General features: G+C 57.7%; 2 protein-coding genes across 23 annotated transcripts in view; both read left to right on the top strand.

The window, feature by feature from the left end:
* The window catches only part of LRP5 (LDL receptor related protein 5), a 104,031-nt gene extending 94,494 nt beyond the window's left edge, over positions 1 to 9,537 (top strand). Inside the window, exons 19-23 of the mRNA XM_060607501.3 lie at positions 217 to 327; positions 2,008 to 2,244; positions 2,424 to 2,563; positions 7,028 to 7,125; positions 9,057 to 9,537. Coding sequence (XP_060463484.2) covers positions 217 to 327; positions 2,008 to 2,244; positions 2,424 to 2,563; positions 7,028 to 7,125; positions 9,057 to 9,318 — 848 coding nt within the window. The 3' untranslated portion in view covers positions 9,319 to 9,537. The remainder of the gene's footprint in view (positions 1 to 216; positions 328 to 2,007; positions 2,245 to 2,423; positions 2,564 to 7,027; positions 7,126 to 9,056) is intronic.
* A 6,547-nt stretch (positions 9,538 to 16,084) lies between these two features.
* Positions 16,085 to 22,226, top strand: part of PPP6R3 (protein phosphatase 6 regulatory subunit 3) — a 137,597-nt gene continuing 131,455 nt past the window's right edge. For all 22 annotated transcript variants that reach the window (XM_060607491.3, XM_060607490.3, XM_060607489.3 and 19 more), the window contains exon 1: positions 16,085 to 16,200. The gene's annotated coding sequence lies outside the window, so the exon portion shown is untranslated. The remainder of the gene's footprint in view (positions 16,201 to 22,226) is intronic.

Below are 22,226 nucleotides of genomic sequence, written 5' to 3'. Positions count from 1 at the left end.
GGGGTCGTCGAGGGGAGGGTGGAGACCGGATTTGCTGTGGCCCTTCCCTGAACCCATCCTAGAAAGAGTCCCGTTTGTCTGTTCTGCGTTTGGAACCCAGACCTTTCTGTTGGGTCTCGGGGGCGGGGCGGAAGCGCCGGTTGGCGGCTGTCCACTTCGCCCTCCTGGCGGCGTCACGCCCTGCAGCCTCTCTGAGCGCGAGCCCTCCCCCTGCAGCCGTCTGCCTGCCCAACCAGTTCCGGTGCGCCAGTGGCCAGTGCGTCCTCATCAAGCAGCAATGCGATTCTTTCCACGACTGCATCGACGGCTCCGATGAGCTCATGTGCGGTGAGCCAGCTTCCCGTGGAGGGTTCACCCTGGGCTGGGGTGCTCCCCACGAGTGTGGGGTCTAGAGGGAGAAGACATGCTGGGGGCCTGGTACGCGGACAGAGGAGGCTGGGAGGTTGGGAGCACTTGGCCTTGGGGGAGGCCGGCAGGGAAGCCTGCCTGGAGGTAGGGGCAGCTGTGGGGCTGAGCTGGGAGGGGGAGGGGGGCGCGTGAGCCCATGGGGGTGTTTCCGGCTGGGACGGAGACAGGCCCCTGTGGTTGGGGCTGACTGTGCCTGAGAGGGCACGCTTCTGCCCGCCAGGACCTCACTCAGCAGCCTCTGGCAGGCATCCCCATCAGAGGATGGGGGTCGGGGTGGCCCTCTCCCTGCCAGCCTGCTCTCTGGCGAGGAGGTGCATGGCACTTCGTGCCCCGTGAGTGACGTGGCCTGTACAGTCAGGGGTACGGCGGCCACGGGATGTGAGGCCAGGGCAGTCAGGGAGGCTTCCTGGAGGTGGTGGCTCTTGAAGGGCCGTCTTTGACTCCGACGGGGAGGGAGCCGGAGTCTCAGACAGGAAGTGGGAATGTGTGCGCACGTCTGAGGACGTGGGCTCTGCATTCACTGTAGACGTATCTGGGCTGAGAGCTGACTACGGGAGAGGGGTGTTGAGAGCAGGGAAGGAGGAGGGCTCCCTGAGCACGTTGTCCCTTCGTGTGAAGCGAGGTGAGGCACCTCAGTTAGCGTCTCAAGAAAGTGAGTGACCTGGGGCCGGGGGGCGGCCGTGGGTGCCACCGGGGGTCACGCCCCCACCCCTTTGCTGGCAGGCGCCAGTCTGACCGTGTCTCTGTTCAGCCTCTGGCATGATGGCGCCTCCGGCGTCAGGGGTGACATTTATCCAGAGTCTGGTCCGGTCGCCCAAGCCGGCGGTTTTCCTCCTCTGCTTTGGGTTCTGGCTGGCAAGAGGGGACGCGGTGGACGGAATCCTTGGGCCTGATGGGAAAGTGAACGTTCTCTTTGCCGAAGTTGACTTTAGAGTCTCCGTGCTCCCTCCCCAGGGCGGGGGGGGGGGGGGCAGCCTAAGGAGCACCCCCCCCCGCCCCCGGCCTTCGTCGCCCCGTCAGGATGCCCAGAAAGACCCTTGGGCCCTCGAGCCTGGGCTTGGCCCCTGCCCCTCACACTGCCCTCACTTGGGACCTCTGTGTCAGCAGGCGCGTGGGGCTCAGCGAGCCCTGCTGGTGAAGGCCTCCGGCCCCCGGGGTCTCCATCAGCCCAGCTCTGCCCCTGCGCGTGGGCCAAGTCCCCCGCTGGCGCGGCTCGGAGCCCCCACCCCTGTGGCCCCTGTCAGCTCCTGGTGACGGGCTCCAGCGGCCTCCTGGCCCACCTGACTTGGGGGCATCCGGGCCTCCAGAGAGCCCTTGGACCCTGGGGGATGAACCTGAGACTGCTCTTGAGAGCTTGTCGGGCAGCGTGGAGAGCTCCGCCAGGGGTGGGGTGGAGGGGGGAGGGTGCTCCGGGCAGGCCGGGTGGAGGGGTGGCGTGGCGCCCCAGCACCCAGCTTCTCCCTTCCTCCCGCCCTCCCCCAGCGGGTGCTGTGCCTGGACCGCAGCGGCCCCTCCAGGGCACACGGCATCCACCCCCCGCGGGAGGGCCTGTCCTTCTCGGTTAACGTCGACCGTCTCTTCCCGCCCGTCCTCTGGCAGAGATCACCAAGCCGCCCTCCGACGACACCCCGGCCCACGGCAGTGCCATCGGGCCGGTCGTGGGCATCATCCTCTCGCTCTTTGTCATGGGCGGGGTCTACTTCGTCTGCCAGCGTGTGGTGTGTCAGCGCTACACGGGGGCCAATGGGCCCTTCCCGCACGAGTACGTCAGCGGGACCCCCCACGTACCCCTGCATTTCATAGCCCCCGGCGGCTCACAGCACGGCCCCTTCACAGGTGAGGAGCCGACGTGCGCGAGGGCCCTGGGCACGGCTGGGGTGAGCGGGGAAGACGCACCCTGGCGGTGGGCAGGGGGGCCTGAACCTGGGCCTGGGGCCCGCGGGAGCCGAGGAGGGTGTGCTTTGGCGGGGAGGGGGGCCGGCCCCTGAGCCACCTCGTCCCTCCCCCCGCGGCAGGCATCTCCTGCGGCAAGTCCGTGATGAGCTCCGTGAGCCTGATGGGCGGCCGGGGCGGGGTGCCCCTCTACGACCGGAACCACGTCACCGGGGCCTCGTCCAGCAGCTCATCCAGCACCAAGGCCACGCTGTACCCGCCGGTGAGTGGGCGCGGGAGGAGGCCCGGCCGTCCGGGGGGGTCCCCACCATCGGTGGCCGGCCAGGGGGACCCCTTCCTGTGACCTCGGCATTTCTGGAATTATCAGCTGTCCCGCCGTCACAGAGAATGGTGACAGCGTTCACTTTCCTCCCTCTGCACGTCTTGTCGTTTTTCCCTTGTGACTTTTTTTTTTTTTCTTGTTTAGAAAGGGTGCTCCTTGTTCGTGGTGGCTAATCTGGAAACCCATAACAATATCAAGGGCGGAGTCTCCCCCATAACCCCACCTCCCGGGTTGCCGCCGGGCATTTCAGTGTCCTGGAGATTGTCTTTGACCCTCGCAGGCCCACCCTGTCCGTGACTGTGTCTCTTGTAGGGCCTGTCTGGACGGGGTGCTCCCAGTGTGCCTGTGTGACTTTTTCCTTGCTGTCCCTGCCAAGAGCACCCGATGTTCCCTCCCAGGCCCTTGCTGGGTCCCAGAAAACAGCTGGGTTGTTTTCCTAAGGGCTGGCACTCACAGGTGACTTTTGTGGCTGAGCTTCCAGAGCCGGAGTGGGTGAGGGCCTAGTCCGAGGCAAGCCACACGCCAGAGAGAAGTGGTCACACAGAGGGTGACACACAGAAGCCCCCAGCGCCCGAGCCCCCTACAGGTTCCTGCCAGGGGACCTCTCCCGAGGCTGGGGAGGACATTCCCAAGGGCACAGCCCCAGGAAACGGGGCGAGCTTGATCCGCGAGTGTGAATCTGTGTATACAAGCATCGGGGCTGACATTACGTGGTTCTGTGCTTTTTGATCCTTAAAAGCCCAACTTCCTGCAACAGATGCTCCTCTAAGGTGACCTCTGCCTCTTGCGCTCTCTCTGGGGGTCTCCAGGAAGCCTCACCCGCCAGGGCTGGGTGTTGCTGCCCTTCTTGTGTCTCTCATGTCCGGGCCTTCCCCTCCTTAGCACATCTGACACTGGCAGGCGTCGGGGAGGAAGGGGGCAGCAAGGGTCACTGTCACGGCCTCACCTGCTGGGAACCGCGTCTCCAGGAGGCTGCAGGCCGGGGCTGCGTCTAGGGGAAGCAGAAGCCAAGAGCCGAGAGCCTGGAGTTTAGAATACTCCCCCACCGTCTGTCTGGTCCTCTCTGCCGCTACTGTCCCCCTGACATTCACGTGTGCCACATGACCAGCTGGAAATACCGGCGATCGTGAAAGGCCGAGCTTACTCCAGGACAGCCCCCTGGGTCCCCCATGCAGATACCGGGAGGCTCAGTCCCCTGGCTTCCCGGTCCTGTGGCTCTGCTGGGAGCTGAGGGGAGGGGGTCTTATTAGCAAGAGATGACACTATTACCAACCACCTATTTTTTTTTTTTTTTTTTTAAGTTTATTCAGGGAGAGAGAGAAAGAGAGCATGAACAGGGGAGAGGCAGAGAGAGAGGGAAGAAAGAATCCCAAGCAGGCTCCTCACTGAGGCAGGGCTCGATCCCATGAACCCTGACATCATGACCCGAGTTGAAATCAACTGTCGGATGCTTAGCAGATTGAGCCACCCAGGTGCCCCCAGCCAGCTGTTTTTTTAAATTAATTAACTTATTTATTTTGAGAGAGGGGGAGAGAGAGAATGAGCAGGGGAGAAGCAGAGAGAGAAGGGGACAGAGGACCCAAAGTGGGCTCTGTGCTGAGAGCAGACAGCCCAATGTGGGGCTTGAACTCACGAACCGTGAGATCATGACCTGAGCCAAAGTCAGAGGCTCAATCGACTGAGCCACCCAGGCGCCCCCCAGCTATCGTTTAAAAACTTTGTTGAGGGGCGCCTGGGTGGCGCAGTCGGTTAAGCGTCCGACTTCAGCCAGGTCACGATCTCGCGGTCCGTGAGTTCGAGCCCCGCGTCAGGCTCTGGGCTGATGGCTCGGAGCCTGGAGCCTGTTTCCGATTCTGTGTCTCCCTCTCTCTCTGCCCCTCCCCCGTTCATGCTCTGTCTCTCTCTGTCCCAAAAATTAAAAAAAAAAAAAAAAAAAAAAAAAAAAAAAAAAAAAAAAAACTTTGTTGAGATATAACGTACATACCACACCAATCACCCGCTTACAGGGTAGAATCCGGCGGTGGTTAGCAAATTCACGGACACGTGCGAGCATCACCACCGTGGATTTTAGCACATTTCATCACGCCAAACACAGACCCTGCACGAAGCCACCTATTTGTAAAATAACTACAAGGGACACCTGGGTGGCTCAGTCGGTTGAGTGTCCGACTTCGGCTCAGGTCATGATTTTGCAGTTCGTGAGTTCAAGCCCCACGTCCGACTCGCTGCTGTCGGCGCGGAGCCCGCTCTGGATCCCCTGTCCCCGCCACCCCCCTCCCCCGCTTGCCTTCTCTCTCAAAAAACCAAAACAATAAATTAACTATATTGTTTCACATCAGAAATATATGCTCATGGTACAAAATGCAAAAGGTACCGTAGAACGTACAGTGAAAAGACGGTCACCCCCCTCACGCTGGGCGTGAACCCCTGCCCCCCAGAGGCACATCCGTGGTGAGTTTCTTATGTGTCCTCAGGGTAATCTGTACACAGGCAGGTATCCAAGAGTATGGACTTTATTTTCCCAGCCGAGAGGGTGATAGTTTGGCTTTCGGAGATCATTGTAAATTCACTTGCGGTTGTAAGAACAGACAGAGACCTCCTCTGTCCTTCACCCAGGTTCCCCCAAAGGTAACGCCTCGCATAACTAACGTCCTCTTAGTCCTTCTGTGCTGCTCTGACAGAGATGACGTCGGCTGGGTGGCTTTAGCACCTGCTTGTCACAGTTTTGGAGGCCGGGAAGTCTGAGATCCAGACGCTGGCAGATTTGGGGTCTGTGGCGTCTAGCGGGGGCCCAGTTCTGGATCACCGACGGCCGTCTCCTCCCTACGTGGCGGAAGGGGTGAGGTTGCCGTGCGAGGTTGGCGGCCGGGCTCACGTGGGCTCCCCGCTCGGGACCAGATCAGCTCCCGACGGCCTCGCCTCCCACTATCATCACTCGGGGGTTAGGACTCGACATAGGACCTTTGGGGACACAAACGTTCAGTCTATGGTAACAGCACAACGGAAGTACTGGGCTGTTGGTGTGATATTCTTTGGCCCTATTCAGATTTTACCAGTTTTACAAATGTGCTTTTTTGTTTTAAAGACTTCCTTTTTTTTTTTTTTTTTTTAATTTTTTAAATGTTTCTATTTGCGGGAGAGAGAGAGACAGAGCATGAGCAAGGGAGGGACAGAGAGAGAGAGAGACAGACAGACAGACAGAATCCAAACCAGGCTCCAGGCTCCGAGCTGCCAGCAGAGCCCGACGTGGGGCTCAAACTCATGAACCGTGAGATCATGACCTGAGCCGAAGTCGGACGCTCAACTGACTGAGCCACCCAGGGGCCCCAAAGACTTTTTTCGTACGAGCAATTTTAGCTTCGCAGCAAAATTGAGAGGAAGGTACAGAGATTTCCCACACGCCTCCTGCCCATCCTGTGCCAGAGTCACGGAGCACTTGATGGGTAATAGTCATTGATGAAGCCCGTGGACACGTCACAGCCGTCCAAGGTCCAGAGCGTGTAGTACGGTTCACTGTTGCTCTCGTACATTCTGCGGGCTCGGACAGGTGGACGGTGACCCACAGCCACCATCGTAGTATCCCACAGCGTAGAGACGCCGCTTGCCGCGTTGACCTGACCAGAAGGAGGCGCTCTCCCGAGCCCAAGTCGCTGAGGGGCTGCTCCCGTGGAACGTGGGAAGACCAGCCCGTCCGCAGTGCGCCGGGGGGAACCAGCTCTAGTCCGATACGTGGGCAGAAGAGGAGACGGGCCCCCAAGAGCTGGGGTGTGGGGGCACCTCTGGGAGGCCCTCTCCGCTAGGTTTCCCTGCCTGGTCTCTGCTCCCCCCTCTGAATGACACCCTCCTCAGTATCATGCCCTCCCAACTTTGGGGTCAGATCCTGAAGGCTCCCCAAGGCCGGCTATTTGGGCTGAAGAGGACCCTCCGCAGAATAGGGAGCGTAGGTTACTCACCGCGTGTCACCAAGGGGCCCACTTTAGAGATGGGGAAGTGGAGGCCCAGAGAGCTGAAGTCCCTCACCGGTGGGGGGCGGGGGCACGCTGCAGCCGGGGGGTGATGGAACAGGACCCGCACACATCTGCCTGGCCACAAAGGCCCTGTCTGCTGCCTTCAGGGACCTGGCGGACTCCAGCCCTTCAGGTGTGGGCCTGGGGTCACGGGGTGGTATTTGGGCCACAGGCAGGGTTGCCTCTCACCATGACAACCTTCAGGGGGGACAGCTGTGGCTTCCTGTCCACTCCCTAAGTCTCACGAACGCCGACTCGGAACCGTACAGACCGTGAGGGGCCCGCGGAGCCAAGCGGGCCCCTCCCAGCCCTGCCCGCCTGCTCGGGCCGGGGTGGGCGCACCGTAGGGAGCACCTGCTTCCGTCAGGCGGGCGTAACCTTCGCTTGCTTTCCTCAGATCCTGAACCCGCCGCCGTCCCCCGCCACGGACCCCTCCTTGTACAACGTGGACATGTTCTACTCTTCCAACATTCCCACCACTGCGAGACCCTACAGGTACGAAGTTCCTGCCACCGCCCTCCATACCCGTGGCCGTCTGGGCCTCCAGACAAGCCTGTGATAGAGCAGGACCCCCGGTCCCCGTTTCCCGGGTCAGGAAACCTGGGAAGAGAGGTTTCGGGTGCTGGTGGGCTCTCCCAGCCGCTCAGACCATACCTGGCTTGCTTCCCCGTGGGGCAAACCGGGCCTACCTGCTGAGTCCAGGAACCAAACCCCATGTTCTGAGCAGGCTCTAGAAGGTAGATGTAGTTCTGGGTTGTTTTTTTTTTAAGTCGGGACGTGCCCGGGCAGGCGTGGCCTTGAATGGCGCCACCAGGGGATTCCCACTGTGGCATGGCCAGGTTCCACTGCCTAGGGAGGCCCGTGCACAGGGGCCAAGGTTTGACTGAGTTTGAATCCAGCTGCGGGACTCTGGCAGTGATGCCCACCTCTGCCGCCTCCGTCCCGTGAGGGCCCCAAGTCTCATGAGTGCAGGGGTGGCACCTGCCGCGGAGGGCCCTTCATTGGGATGATCCTCTCAGCCCCCCGGGGGGGCCGTGTTGGGGTGGCACACCCCACCCCCCTGGGTTGGGAGGGGGCCCTTGAGGGTGCTGAGAAGAGGCATCTGGGTGTGCTGGCCTGTGTCCAGGGGCCAGGTCCGAGCCTGGGGTGACCTCCAACCCGGTGGCCTTAGCCCACAGGCCTACCACACAGGTGCATGGGGCCGCTCGCCCCAAGGGGGAGGCAGAAGCTGGAGAGTGGCCCGCACCTCCCTGCTCCCTAGAGCTGCCTGGAGCGGGGAAGCCTCAGAGCGTGTCGCGCCTGCCCTCTGGTGGCCACTTCAGGGACTCCGGGCCCAAAGAAGAGCGAGCCACTGCCCTAGTCAAGGGCCTGCAGTGCTCCCCCCGCCCCCAGTGCCTCAGCGTCCCAGTGTGTCCCCAGCAGCCTTGTGGGTGGCTGTCCCCAGGCTGTCACATCCACGCTGGCCAGGCCCCTCAGTCTCTGCTCCACGTCCTGCCTTTCTCATTATGTCCTATTTTTATGGCACCTCTTCCCTCCCCCTGTCTCGGGGTCCCTTTCTGCCCCTGGGGTCCTATGAGGCCTGTCCACCTGCTCTATGTTCTCGGCACCCGCTGCCCCTCCCCGGCCCCAGGGTGCTGGCTCCACCTTCTTGCCCTCCGTGAGCCCCCTGGGGCCCTTAAACACACCGCGATCCCCACCCCCAGCTCAGGCCGTGCCGTGGCCCTGACAGAACCTTCCGGCGCAGGAGACGTCTGGGAGGCGTCGTCATGGGGAGCTTGGAGGCACCGCCTGGGTCAGATGGCTTTAGACTTCCAGGGTCACTGGTCCCCGGCACTTACAGTAATAATGATAAAATGGGGAACAGTCTTCCAGTGCTTTCTGGTGTCAGGCACTGTTTCTGGCACTTTCCACGAAGAATCTCATTTAATCCTCACCAGCCTCTTTGGAACTGGGTACTGTCTTAGCCTCCCCATTTTCCCAATGAGACACTGAAGCCCAGAGAAGTTAAGTAAGCTGCCCAAGGCCCCCAGGCCAGCTAGGCTCTGCAAGCCTTGTTCTCCATAAAGGCAAGCAAAGGGCGCCCGGGGGGCTCAGTCGGTTAAGCGTCCGACTTCGGCTCAGGTCATGATCTTGCGGTCCGTGGGTTCGAGTCCCCACTTCGAGCCCTGGGCTGACAGCTCGGAGCCCGGAGCCGGCTTTGGATTCTGTGCCTCCCTCTCTCTCTGTCCCTGCCCGGCTTATGCTCTGTCTCTGTCTCTCAAGATTAACTACACGTTAAAAAAAAAAAAGGCAAGTGTGGCTCCCAGGTGTGTCGGTGCAGACACGCCCACTTTGGACGTGGGGAGTGTGGCTCAGAGGGAGCACACAGCTGAGGGGCCCCGGGGGTCTCCCCGAGACGAGGTGCCACTGCCCTCTGTCCCCTTCAGGCCCTACATCATCCGCGGCATGGCGCCCCCGACGACGCCCTGCAGCACGGACGTGTGTGACAGCGACTACAGCGCCAACCGCTGGAAGGCCAGCAAGTACTACCTGGATTTGAACTCGGACTCAGACCCCTACCCGCCGCCGCCCACGCCCCACAGCCAGTACCTGTCGGCGGAGGACAGCTGCCCGCCTTCGCCCGCCACCGAGAGGAGCTACTTCCACCTCTTCCCTCCCCCTCCGTCCCCCTGCACGGACTCGTCCTGACCCCCGCCGGGCCACCCTGGCCTCTCTCGGCGCCCTTGTAAATAGTTTTAAATATGAACAAAGAAAAAAATATATTTTATGATTTAAAAAAAATAAATATAGTTGGGATTTAAAAAAACAACAACACGAGAAATGTGAACAGTGATGGGGTGGGCCGGGCCGGGGAAGACTTTGTACAGTGGAGAAAATATTTATAAACTTAATTTTTTTTAAACGTCACTGCCATTCTTTTGTGCCATGTGTGCTTTTGAGCTGAGCGTCCCCACCCCACGGGGCGAATCCCACCCTCCGTCCTCCCTGGGACAGCTGTCAGAGTTGTGCACTGATCCTCCTGAGCACCGCAGGTCCCCGTCAGGCCCCCACGGGGCGGGCTGAGCCTCTGGGCAGAGGCGGGCAGGCAGGATGCCTGACTTGTGCCCTCGTGAAGGGCCCGGGCTCCACTGTTACCATCCTGAAATTCTAAATGGGTTTTAAGAAAGAGACCCTGCGTTTCGTTTTGCCCTGGGCTCCACAGATTACGTACCTGTGCCTCGGGCTATTCCTCGGCCTGTCTGACCTCTGTGCGTGCTGGCCCCAGTTACCGCCTGCCGTCCACGGAGATGGTGCAGGGACAGAGGGGGGTCCCTCCTGGCTGTGTATTCCGTGTGGACCCCCAGTGGATGGGGCTGCCACGGTCGGGTGGGAACCTCCCAGCTCCTGTGCCCTCCCCTGTTTCCATCTTGTCCTTTCCAGCACACAGGCCCCCAGGCCCTGGGGACCTGCCCCAGCCTGGTCCCCGCAAGGGCAGTCAGTCAACACTGCCCCCAGGCCCGCCGTGTACCCACCGGGTAGGTACAGGAGGTGTCGGAGAGATAAGGCCTGCTCCCCGCCCCCGGGGGTGGGGTGGTCCCCAGCCTGCTGAAGGAGACTGACCAGTTGGCAAGTCATGAGGAAGTTAGGCTGTTCCCCAGGTGCCAGGCAGGAAGGGACTAACCTCACTTGGAATGTCACAGGGAGGTCAGAGGAGAACTACCATTTTTAGTCCCGGGGACACACTCAGAAGAATCGATGCACAGCGATCTGGAAGAAGGGCCTCCCTTTGGGACTGGAGATCGAACCCTTGGCCAGCCCCCAGGGCCTGGAATGCGGAGGTGACAGTCTCCAAGATGAGGAAACCCCAGAACACTCAGACCCTGGGGCCCCAGTGCTGGGGAGGCGGAATGGGAAAGGTGGTGGCCCTCAGGGCTCCCCAGACTGCCTGACCAGGGGACATAGCTGGGGTGTCAGGCATATGAGTCTGCCAGGCTGGTTTCCTGAGACTTTCGGGGAACTGTCTCCCCTGCTCCCTGATTGTCCAGGAGTTCCTGGAGGTCACGGTCAGCACTGGCGGTGACGGGGACTGGCTGGCGGACTTGTTGGTTCTTGCTGCCCCTGGGACCAAGAGGGCTGCCATCGGGGGGGTGGGGGCGGAGGGGGGACCTGTGCTCAAGGCCCCTTTGCAGAAGGAGGGACTGGATCTTCCTGGGAAGGCCAGCTTCACTTACTTCATCCAGCTGGCCCCATCTGGTAAGGAAGGGTGCTGTCACCCGCCCCTGAGGACTGTCATTTAAGACATCCCGCTCCGATGGGATCATGCCTGTTGAGAAGCCTTGCCCAGTGAGCGCCTGGCAAGGAGCAGCTCCTTGGTAAATGGAAGCTGTGACCTATTAGAGCCCAGAGACATGACGTGCTTGCCCAAGGTCACACCGCTAAGGACCAGCCCTAGAGGGTGCACCCAGAGCTCTCAGGCCCAGGGTGGGGTCCCCAGCCCCAGAGAGCTTCTTGCGGGGGCGGGGGGGTTGGGGCCTCCCGAGCACTCAGGATCCCCGTTCTTCCAGCCTGGGCCACAAGCCCTGCGATGCCAATGAAAGCCCTAATCTCAACGTGGGCAGAGGGGGTGGGGGGTGGAGGGACTTTGCCGACTCAGAAGCAGGAGCTGCATCACGGGGGGCTACCGGGACCCCCTCCACTGTCCTGCCCTTCCGTTCAGTCGTGCATTGTGAGGGTCCCCTCCGTTCTCCTAGGGCCAGCCAGGGTCAGGCAAGAAGAGAAGCGGCCTGTGCCGCTGACCGCTGGTGACAGCCTGCATGGGCTGAGGGGAGGGTTGAGACACCCCCCTGGCATCCCAGGCCTGTCTCCAAAGGCCACTCTGCTGGACCCTCTGCTGCCATGAGGTCAGCTAGGAGGAAGGGGGGCCAACCTGCTGGCTTGTCGAAGGCGCGGCCGACAGTTTCCAAAGCTGAGGGGGAGACAGCATTGTGTTGAGATATCCTGGGGCCCAGAGAGAACATCCTATGTAGATGGGAGGGCAGGGAGGGCTTCCTGGAAGAGGTGCTATCTAAGCTGTGTCTTAAATGAAGTTAACCTGGCTTATTTCATTTAAACCTCACAACGGTCCCGCTAGGTAGATGGTGTCCCCAATTCGCAGTTGAGGAAACCAAGGCTTGGGAGAAAATAGATCTTTTTTTTTTTTTTTTTTTTTTTTTTTTACTAATTTGTTCAATCGTTTCTTTACACAACAAGCAATACTGACAACCAGACACTGCTCAATGTGCCCAAGCCTTCCCAACCATCTCACCTCTGCAGTGACACCCACTACTCCCCAAGTCTCTGTCGCCCACCCCCGAGTCCTGCGGGGTCTCACTCCTCACTGGTCCGATCATTTGTTCCGCTCAGCCCTCCCTCGCCTCATCCAGAATGGGTGAGGGGCTCCTCCTTGCCCCGGGTCCAGCAGCCCCCGTGGGTCTACAGCTGCCCTGGACACTTGAACAAAATCCAGGTGGCCAGATCTTGGCCATGTCCGCCGCCAGGCAGGACGCTAGGGAACCGGGATTTGGCAGGTGTGGAAGTTTCTGTCCCCAAGAAACCTGAGTGCTTTGGGGAGCTGGGTGAGACTCGGCTCTTGCTGGCTTGTCCCCTTGGGGGCTTCTCCCAGACTCCCATACCTACCCCCCCCCCCACTCCGCCTCCCCAAATGCCCTCTCTTCTTTTCTTCCCTGCTGGATTGGACAGGTTGATCATTAGCAACGCTAGTGGCCGCCCTTTCTACCAACCCTGGGGCCACGAACCGTCCTTGGTAGGAAGTACAACACTCCCCTCCTTGGCAACCCAGACTGAATCTTAACGCACTGAAAAAAAGGAGGAGAAGCAGAAGAACTTAATTTCCATGTTAAAACGGATTGACCTTTCCTACCTCCTAGAGCTCCCTATCTGGCCCCACAGCCCTCCAGCCTCAACACATGACCTGGCCAGTCACCAGCCTGGCCTTCGAGGCATTGTCCTCTGCCAGGGTGGCCTCACTCCAGCCCTTAGACCAGGTCTGAGCCCTGGTGACATGACATTAGGAAGGACCATGGGGGAGGGGGCGTTTCCCCCAAGTTGAGCTTATTCAATTTAAAGCCTTTTTCTGAGTGTACGTATGGGTTAAAATGTCTTTTCTTTCATGAAATCATGGTAATAGCATAAGGTATGGTTTTTTTAAATCACTACCTAACGATTTTTTATTTAAAAATCATTACTTGATAGAATTGAAATTTGGCAGCTCTGTGTCTGTTCCCACAAGCTAAGGGGGTGATAGCTGGGTATGTGGGCATTCATTACACTTTTAAATTTAGATGGATTGAAAATTTAAATGGTGAAAATGAAACCATAAAAGGATTAGGGGGAAAAGGGGAAGGTGGTGATCCATGAACTCTAGAAGTTTTAGGATACTGAGGCCAATGCAAAGGTTCAAAATCACTCTCCTGCTTAAAGCCTGTCAATGGCTCCCTAGGGCTCTCAGGAGATAGGCTGAGCTCAGATGCCTCCAGGAAGTCCTCCCTGACTTCAACCCTTCCAGTTAGGTTAGCTCATCATAATTGGAGACTTTTGGGGCCCACTTATGTTGGGGGAGGTACTGCATCATTCACTTAATTATAGTGCAAATGTCCCTGTGACCCTCCTCAGGGTCTGGGGTGAAAGAGCCTGAAGCGTGTACAGGCAAGTCCTCTGATGATGAGTGAGTAAAGGGATCTCTGTGTGGGGCTGGGCTCTCCCCAGGCTCCCAACCCTGGCCCAGCCCTTCATCTCAGGCGCCGCCCCCCTGTCCAGGGGTTCCCTGCGGCCTCTTCCCGGGATGCTGGGTCTAGCGGCTGGGGCCTGGCCCTTTGGCCCGGTGCGACTTCTGTAGCAGAGATTTGCTGCCCTTGCTCTGTCCGTCCTTTGCAAGGTGGGGCCAGCCCTGAACACGCCCCTTCTAACTCAGAAGCTCTTCCCGGCCCTCAGTCTCCCAGCAGAAACCGTAAGTTCCAATGCCTCCCGGAGTCCCTCCCAGTCTCTTCGCCCAGACCTCAGTCATCCCTACCGGATCCTCTGCACCGTCCTTCTGCAGTTTTCTCAGCCAGGCCGGCCTGCTCCGGCCCCACCCCAGGTTATCTGCATATGTCTCCTCCCCCTACCCTTCCGCACCAGCACACCTGAACCGGTTTCAACCTCGACCTCGTCAACTGCGTTCCTCACTAGCTGTGTGGCCTTTGGCCAGGCCCAAGGCCGCTCTGAGCAGCAGGATCAATGGTGTATAGTATCTGCCCTTGGCTGCTACCTCCCTAGACGTCCAGCACCCTTCAGGGCACGGACACAGGTTAGTAGGTATTATCAGTACTGTACTTTACAGATGAGAACTGGAGGGTCAGGGAGGTGAGATCATCCAGCCGAGCTCACTCAGCCAACACGGCCCACACCTGGTGCCTGAATGCTTCCTGGGCTTCTGTTCACCAATCTATAAAATGGGGACAATAACACCGTACCGTAATAGAGCCACCCGCCGCAACGTCTTTCGAGAATCAGCGTCAGGCTCTGCTGAAGCGGTGGGCTGGGGGAGGGGCATGTTTGCACCAGAGGCCCAGCTTCCAGGCACTGGGGTTGACCCAGCTCCGCCGGTTTTCATTCTCCCTGTGTGGCATGGGGGCTCAGAGGGCGCCTGAGTCCCTGAGACGGAGGGAGCTGGGGGCCGGCTGAGGTGGGTGCCAAGGGTGGGGGTATGGGCACAGAAAGATCCTGAGCATCTATCTGCAAGGCAACCTGGCGGCCGCTCTCCTGGGCCTGCCCTCCCTACCCGCAGTGGCCAGATTATGCCACTTTTCTCAGGAGGCTTGGGGAAGGTCACAGAAACCAGCCTCCCGTGAGCTGGAGTGGCCATCCGGGACCAAGCTGGCACCACTGGAGTGAGCTAGCTGCCCTAAAGACTCCAACCTCCCTGCATGGAGCCCCCGTTATGACGCCCGGCCTGGTGCCCAACCCAAGTCTGGGCATTAGGGATTCTTGTTTTTTCCTGGGCACGGTGGCACTGTCCGCAGGGCCCTGCATCGTGCAGCCACCTCGGCCACCTCCTCTCTGGGCCACGTTCCTCTCCCACCACAACCGAATCGTGCCTGCCTCCCCAGCGCTCCAAAGCTCCGCCCTGGGGTCTCTGGTCTCTCTCCCCGCCACCCGGACCCAGGAACCCACGGTTCTGTCCTCCCTGTTCGGGGGCTGAAATGCCACCTGCTCCCGAGGGGCCCCCGCCACTCTGCGGCCTGTGTTACAAGGGGTGTCTGACCGTCCCCCACAGACCGCCAGAGCCAGGACCCTCTGTGCCCACGCACCCGTGCAGGCTGGGCACAGAACAGTGCTCACCGGAGAGCGGCCCACGAGAGGCCAGCACTCCCCCCGGGGCAGCCTCGCGAACGCGCGCGCTCGCGTTCTGCCGACTTCGGGCTGCGTTCCACGCCACCCTCACCTCGCCTGCGCTGCTCAGCCCTGCCGCCAACTTCCGCCCTCCTGTCGATTTACTCGTGACTCTAGACGGAGCTCCGCACCTACTGAGAAGCCAGACGGGTTATTAGAAGGTGTCTAAGATGGGCCAAGGTGGGCTACTCTAATGTGTCCCGGCCCCTCCCTGCCGGGGAGGCCGAGCAGTGGATGGGGGGGCCTGGGCGAGCATTTTGGAAGAGGCTCCGGTGTAAATCCTTCTGTAAGACAAAAGGGACGCCCCCCCCACCGCGCACTTGTGGACGCACAGCTAGGGTAACAGACCCCTGGGACGCCGGGGGTGGAAGCAGCCATCCCCTCACCTTGACCCCAACTCCCGGCCCGGCCACCACTTGAGCGAGGAAGGGGCCGAGAACGGACGACCCCACCCCACCTCCCTATAAAATGCAGCTGTGGAGAATGCGGGCATCGATCCCGCTACCTCTCACATGCTAAGCGAGCGCTCTACCATTTGAGCTAATTCCCCAGCTCGGGGCGCCCTTCACTGCGGGGACGTATTGTGGCTCACGTCATCACGGTCGGCTCCTGACCCTCCAGCCCGCCTGCCCCGCGGCTCTCGCTACCTCATTGGTTCCCTTACTGCTCCCAACTCCATGGCCAGGATTGGTTTGGCTCAGTTTAGTTTTAAAAAGCATTGGCCATCGGATTGGTGGTCCGCAGCGTCCGTCAAGCGGAGGCCCTGCTGTTGCTACGGCGTAGGGGGACCCGGCCAGGTTTCTCCCGGTTTCTGATTTGTTTCTCCAGACTCCGGGGTCCTAGAGGTTCCGGATCCGTCAAGTCCATGGGAAAAGAATGCTCCCCTCGCGCTTGACTGACGGGGCCCGTGAGCCAATCGGCGTAGGCGCAACCGGGCCGCCGGGCGATCCAATAGGCTGTAGGGGGCGGGAGAGGAAGGCCAATGAGCGCGGACCTGGGGGCGGAGATAGGGCCGCGATTGGCTGCGAGGCGGCCGGAGGGAGGGCGGGGGGAGCTCAAGGCCTGCTTGATACGTCCGCCATTTTGGGCGCTTCGCTGATGGTGTCGGTGAGCGCGTTTCCCGCCTGAGCGCGACTAGCGGCGGGTCGCGGGCACCTCCAGGTAATGGGGGTGGGGGTGGGGGCGGCGGAGCGGGCCGCGGCGCGGGGGGCGCGGGGGGCGCGCGGCGCGCGGGCGGCGACGGCGAGGCCCCCTCCGCCCGGCCTCGGCGGCGCGGGGAGGGAGCGTCCCGGCCCCCTCCCCTCCCCCCCGGAATTCGCCGCTCGGCGGCCGGGGAGGCGCGGCGCCCGGGCTCCGCGGCCCGTCCCCGCCCGCGCCTGTCAGCCGCCTGCTCGCCCGCCGCGGCCCGCGGGGGCCTGGCGGCGCCGGGCGCCGGGGCGGGCCGCGGGCCGGCGGCGAACTTTGCGCCCGGGTTGGCGTCCGCGGCCTTGCGCGGCGGCGGCGGCGGCGGCGGGCGGGGCGCGCCCCTAACCCGGCCGGGCCCCGCTCGGCTCCGGCCCGCCCCGGACAACTTCTCTGGGCGCGGGCCCGCGAGCGTGTCAAGTTGAGGCGGCAGCTCGCCGCAGACTCTCGAAGGCCATTGTTGGGCTCCGTTCTGCGGGAAACAAGTTCTGTGCGTTTGTGCTCTTTGGCCGCAGAGTCATCGGGACACGCAGAACCCGGCTCGGAGTATGTAAATAGCCTTCCGAGCGGCTTTTTAACTCCGGTGTTGTGACTCGAAGGTGGACCTGGTCACGAACGCCTCCCCGGCGAATATGAGCGAGGGGGGTGGTCCTTCGTGTGGCTGGAAGTACCTCCCTCTTAAAGCAGCCCATCCGCTGCGGACTTGGAGGGCTTTCCTCCCGGGTGCCGCTCGCTCCCATCTCAACTTGGACTTTTCGGTTGTAAGGGCGCGGAAGGAGCCCTTGCGAGCATCCCTGCGCCCCGACGCTTCAGCCTCCGAGCTTCCCGCGGCGTTCCCGGTCCTTCTTAACGTTTCCTAGCGGGTCGGCTAGAGCTTTGTTTATGTTTCGCTTTTTACGTGGTGGTTTCCTCTCGTCCCCACAGCACCCGTCGGCGTGGATGTCGTCCCACTCTGCTAATGGGAAGTTTACTTTGGTTTTTGTCCTCAAGGTCACGTTGCAGGGAGGCGGCGAGTGGGAGAGGGGCTCCAGATGTCCAGCCGCTCGAGTGAAGGTCTCCTAAGCGGTGGCGGGATCTCAGCTTTTCTCTACTGCGAAGCTAGAGTGCCTGGCTTGCGGTCTTGGCTTCACCACTTGCTGGCTCTGCGACCTTGGACAAGTTACCCCGCTTGTCTGCTTTCCCTGTAACACGGCAATAATAATAGTCCATCTCCCGCGTTTGTGGGGAGGGAACGAGTTAGCAACGGTGCCTGGCGCGCGGAATCAGCTTGGTGCGATTAGTGGCTATTGGTGCCAATTTAAATTTGATTTTTTAGGAAGTCAAATGAGCGTGTAAGCCCTGGCCCTCGGTGACGGTCTCCAGAAAGCCCTGTGTGTTTCACCGTCAGCTTTGCGGAGAAAACAGGCTGGAAGTTATTTTAAGTTTTCCAGGAGAGGGGTGGCTGAAGATTCGCTAAATCACCAGTGTTTCCTGAAGTGATAAGCTCATGCTGGTGCTTCGGAGTGTTTTGTCTGAGAGGTGGGTAATTGAGGAAAAAAGCCCGTCGGGAGCTCGGGTCCGATTCTCTTCCTGCCTGCGTGGGGATACGAGGCCCTCGGTGCGATTGGTCCCCGTGTCTGTCAACTCCAGTTTTATGGTCCCGGTATCTGTTCGCCGGTGTTCTCTGGGTTATCGAGGTTTGCAAGGGTGCTGCGTGTTGAGATGTACTTCAAGCCTCATTTGGGAAGTCACCGTTCTCCCACGGACGCTTCGGAAGTGTTTTGCCTTCGGTGTGTCTGATTAGGGAGTCTGGAGCCTCTAATAACAGAATGCCATCCGCTCGGTCACACACTTACTCACAGTCTCTTAATGCCTGGTACTCGGAACCGTGGTGCCCTTCCCTCGGTGTCACTTGCTTGGGACCTGGCTTGCTTCGCTTGCACTGGGGCAGTGTTTCTGTGCACTTTTTTATTTTTTTTATTTTTTTTTTATTTTTGAGACAGAGAGAGACAGAGCATGAATGGGGGAGGGTCAGAGAGAAGGAGACACAGAATCCGAAGCAGGCTCCAGGCTCCGAGCTGTCAGCACAGAGCCTGACGCGGGGCTCGAACTCACAAACCGTGAGATCATGACCTGGGCCGAAGTCGGATGCTTCACCGACTGAGCCACCCAGGCGCCCCTCCCCTGTGCGTTTTTAAGTAGAGGTGGGCATCTCGCCTGGGGTAACTTAAGAACAGGGTTTTGGATTAGAAAACTTTAGCTTTTGTGTGAAGTATGCAAAACAAAACAAAAACTTGCTGGTTTGAATTAACTACTTGAGAATTTGAGAATCAGACCACAGCTGGACAGAAAATGAATGGTGGTAAGATTTGACAGAGTGACGTTCGCTCCTTTAAGGTAACTTTTGCATTGCTTTGGTGCAAAGGCATTGTGTTTATCACAGGCAAAATCTCTCTCTCTCTTTTTTTTTCTTTCAAGTTTTAAATTCCAGTTAGTATACAAAAACCTCTTTCTTAAAACAGTATTTGTCACTGGGGCGCCTGCGTGGCTCAGTCGGATGAGTGTCCGACTTCAGCTTGGGTCATGATCTTGTGGTTCATGGGTTCGAGCCCCGCATCAGGCTCTGGGCCGACAGCTCGGAGCCTGGAGCCTGCTTCGGATTCTGTGTCTCCCCCTCTCTCTGCCCCTCCCCCACTTATGCTCTGTCTCTGTCTGTCTCTCAAAAGTAAGTAAATGTTACCAAAAAAAATTTAAGAAAAAACAACAGTATTTGTCAGGATCGGTATTTAGTTTGTTGCCGTTGTGAACTTCTTTCTTGAAATGTCATATTTTGGGCAGTTGAGAGGCAGCTTCAGTATATGTTGGTCCAAATTTTATAATGTTTTGTTACCCCTAAGAAGAATACATGATAGTGACAATGCAGTTCTTCTAATTATCTACTTACCTGAAACTCAGCCTTGAGTTCATTTCATGAAAAGCAGCAGAAGCTGTGGTTTGGGCCTCATGAGTCAAGAGCTGAGTCCTTGTGTGGGCCGAGTAGTGTGTGAGCTAGTCTTCTTAGGTGAGATGGACTGAAAAAAATAAACCTGGACTCTTGGCTTTAAGCATCTGTCTTATTTCTTCTTTTTCCTTAAGAGAATCTCAAGTAACTGGTTTTTGATTTGCTCTAGGTATGTGTTTCATGGTTGGGAGGCAGTTTTGCCCCTAAAGAAACATCTGGCAATGTCTGGAGACATTTCTGCACGTCCTGCCTGTGGGAGTGGGCAATGTGCAATTTGGCTTCTAGAAGATAAGAGGCCGGGGATGCTGCTAAACAGTCTGTAATGCACAAGATAGCACCCTAAAATTACCCAGCCCCCAAAATTAATAGTGTAGAAGTTGAGAAACTCTGTTGTAGATAGATGCTAGACTGGCACACATTAGAATCACTTAGGACTTTTTGTTGTTGTTGTTTTTTAATGTTTCTTTATTTTGAGAGAGAGAGAGAGAGAGAGACTGTGTGTATGTGAGCAGGGAAGGGGGGGCAGGAGAGAGGGAGGGAGAATCCCACAAACCACAAGATCATGACCTGAGCTGAAATCAAGAGTTGATCACCTAACCAACTGAGCCACCCAGGTGCCCCTGGGACATTTTTAAGACCAAGGATGATGGACCCCACCTCTGGAAATTTGTGGTGGTATTGAGAATGTATTTTTTAAAGTTTTATTTATTTATTTTGAGAGAGAGAATGAGCATGAGCCAGGAGGGGCCAGAGAAGCAGCGGGAGGAAGAGAATCCCAAGCAGGCTCCTTGCTGTTAGCGTGGATCCCGACTCACGGCTTGATCCTATGAACCATGAGATCGTGACCTGAGCCGAAATCAAGAGTCAGATGCTCAACTGACTGAGCCACCCAGGGGCCCCAAGAATATATTTTTAGAATGCTCCCCAGGTAGTAATGAAGTGTAGCTAGGTTTTGGAACCACTGCTCAAGACCACAGACGGTAATGACCACTTGGCCAAGGAATCCTTCAGGTGACCTGTGAGCTCCGTCTTTGTGGCACCTAGATCCTACCTAGGAGATCACTTAGTAGTGGGGATACTTGGTGTACACACATTAGTTTCAGGTGCCTCAAGACTGGACTTTAATATTTACTTATTTTTTTAAGAGAGAGAGGGAGCGAGCATGCGAGCAGGGGAGGGGCAGAGAGAGAGGGAGACCCAGAATCGGAAGCAGCTCCAGGCTCTGAGCTGTCAGCACAGAGCCCGACGTGGGGATCAAACTCACGAACCGCGAGATCGTGACCTGAGCTGAAGTCGGACACTTAATCGACTGAGCCACCCGGGCATCCCTGAAGACTGAACTTTAAAAGAAATTTTAAGTGAATAGATTTTATAATATAATTTAGAAACTTTTCCTTTACCTCGTGAGAATACATCGCTGTGTTGTGCAGCTCTCAGGTGTTTAGGGCTGTTTGCTCCTACTCCTAGAACGTGATTTTTGAGTTTTATATCCTTTGCTCCCGTCCTGTCAGTCAGTTGTCAGTTCTGTTTTTAGATGCAAGCTTCATCATTATCTTTTTGTTGTTGTTGTTTTTCCTTTTGTAATGAAGGCCTATTTGCAGAGAGTTAGCCCTGGATCTCTTTGCCAGTTCTGCCTTTTTGGGGCAAGAGAGAGGCATACTCCATGCGTCACATTTTAACACAGAGACCCTTGCCTGCTAGGAAAGGAGGCTCCTCTGTGCTCTGGACTCTGACCCAAGTGGGGGAGTGTTTCTCTTCGAGGTGCGTTAGCAGAAGGGCAGGGATCCTTTTCTTACACATACTTACAATTTGGATTGTCTTGTTTGTTGAGTGGAAGAACACTGGTTTAAACACTACAGATTTCCAGCAATCGAATGTTAGTATCCGGGCATCTAAAAGGGAGAAAGAAGATCATGGTGGCACCTTCTAATCTTTCATCCTGAAATCAGCTTATGGCTGTTGTTGAGAAGGACGAACGACCCCTCCCCCATCAACTTCTTCTAATCTTCATTTATTTGATCAGCAAATAGAGTAATTGAATCCTTACTCTGCCGGGAGCTGTATTAGGGACTCACTCACGAGCAGGCACTTAAGGACTTGCACTCTGGAGGGAGAGGTAGCAATTATAAAAGGGATGCAGTTTTGGCTGGGAGGCCAGGTAACAAAGCTTGTTAGAATTGTCCACGGAGTAGGTAAGTAGGCTCCTCAGGGAGGCCCTACAAGCCTGGGCAGAAAGAGCTTAGGTTTTGCTCCTTGGGGGTTGAATTTGCCAGAAGTCTCTTGCCACTTAAGAAACTAGTTACACCTTTGTTTTTTAAGTGTATTAAGTGGTTACTTTGCCTTGCTTCTTCGGTTGGTGTGTCTTAGAAAGCAGTGCCGTTTCTGTGCTGGCGAAGCTGTTTTGTAATGGCGAGTAGGATCGGTCTGTATTGGGTTTTGCTCCATAGATGATGGTTGTTGGTCAAACCGGAAACACAGACTGCTCCCGTACCGATCAGAGGCTCTGTGTAGGTTCTCACTGAATGAACATCTTGAGCATCTTTGGAATTGATTGTGTCTCTAATGGGAGTGTTTTTTTGTTTTTCCTGCTGCAGTTGGGTCTAGGCTGACTAGAGGTTTGTTTCTGTGGCCTTTTGACTTTGGCTTAGATTTAGTTGCCACGGAAAACCCCTTTCTTCCTCTCTCCCTCCCCATTTATTTTTCTTTACTTGGAGAGGGTTGATAGTTACTAGTCGGATCAATACCCAGTTTATTTCGGGGCTTAAATGATTGTGGACTGACCTCTGGATACCAGGAAGATCAGCCCGTGAAGAAGCAAGTAGGAGGAACCTTGGTAGTAGTTGAAAGACTTCTCACCTTAATGGAGACAATTTCATGTCCTGGATTTAGCAGTCTGGGCTTAGCTCTGAGCAGAAGTGTTTTACTACTCGTCACTCACAGCTGGCTAGTGTTGACCTGCTTTGTAATAAGTATTAGTGAAGACGACACAGTCATCTGTGAATTTATACAGATGAAGTTTGATTGG

The sequence above is a fragment of the Panthera onca genome, chromosome D1, assembly GCF_046562875.1.
Source record: "Panthera onca isolate mPanOnc1 chromosome D1, mPanOnc1 haplotype 2, whole genome shotgun sequence".
In the NCBI taxonomy this organism is placed as follows: Eukaryota; Metazoa; Chordata; class Mammalia; order Carnivora; family Felidae; genus Panthera; species Panthera onca.
This window is presented reverse-complemented; position numbering and strand designations above follow the sequence as displayed.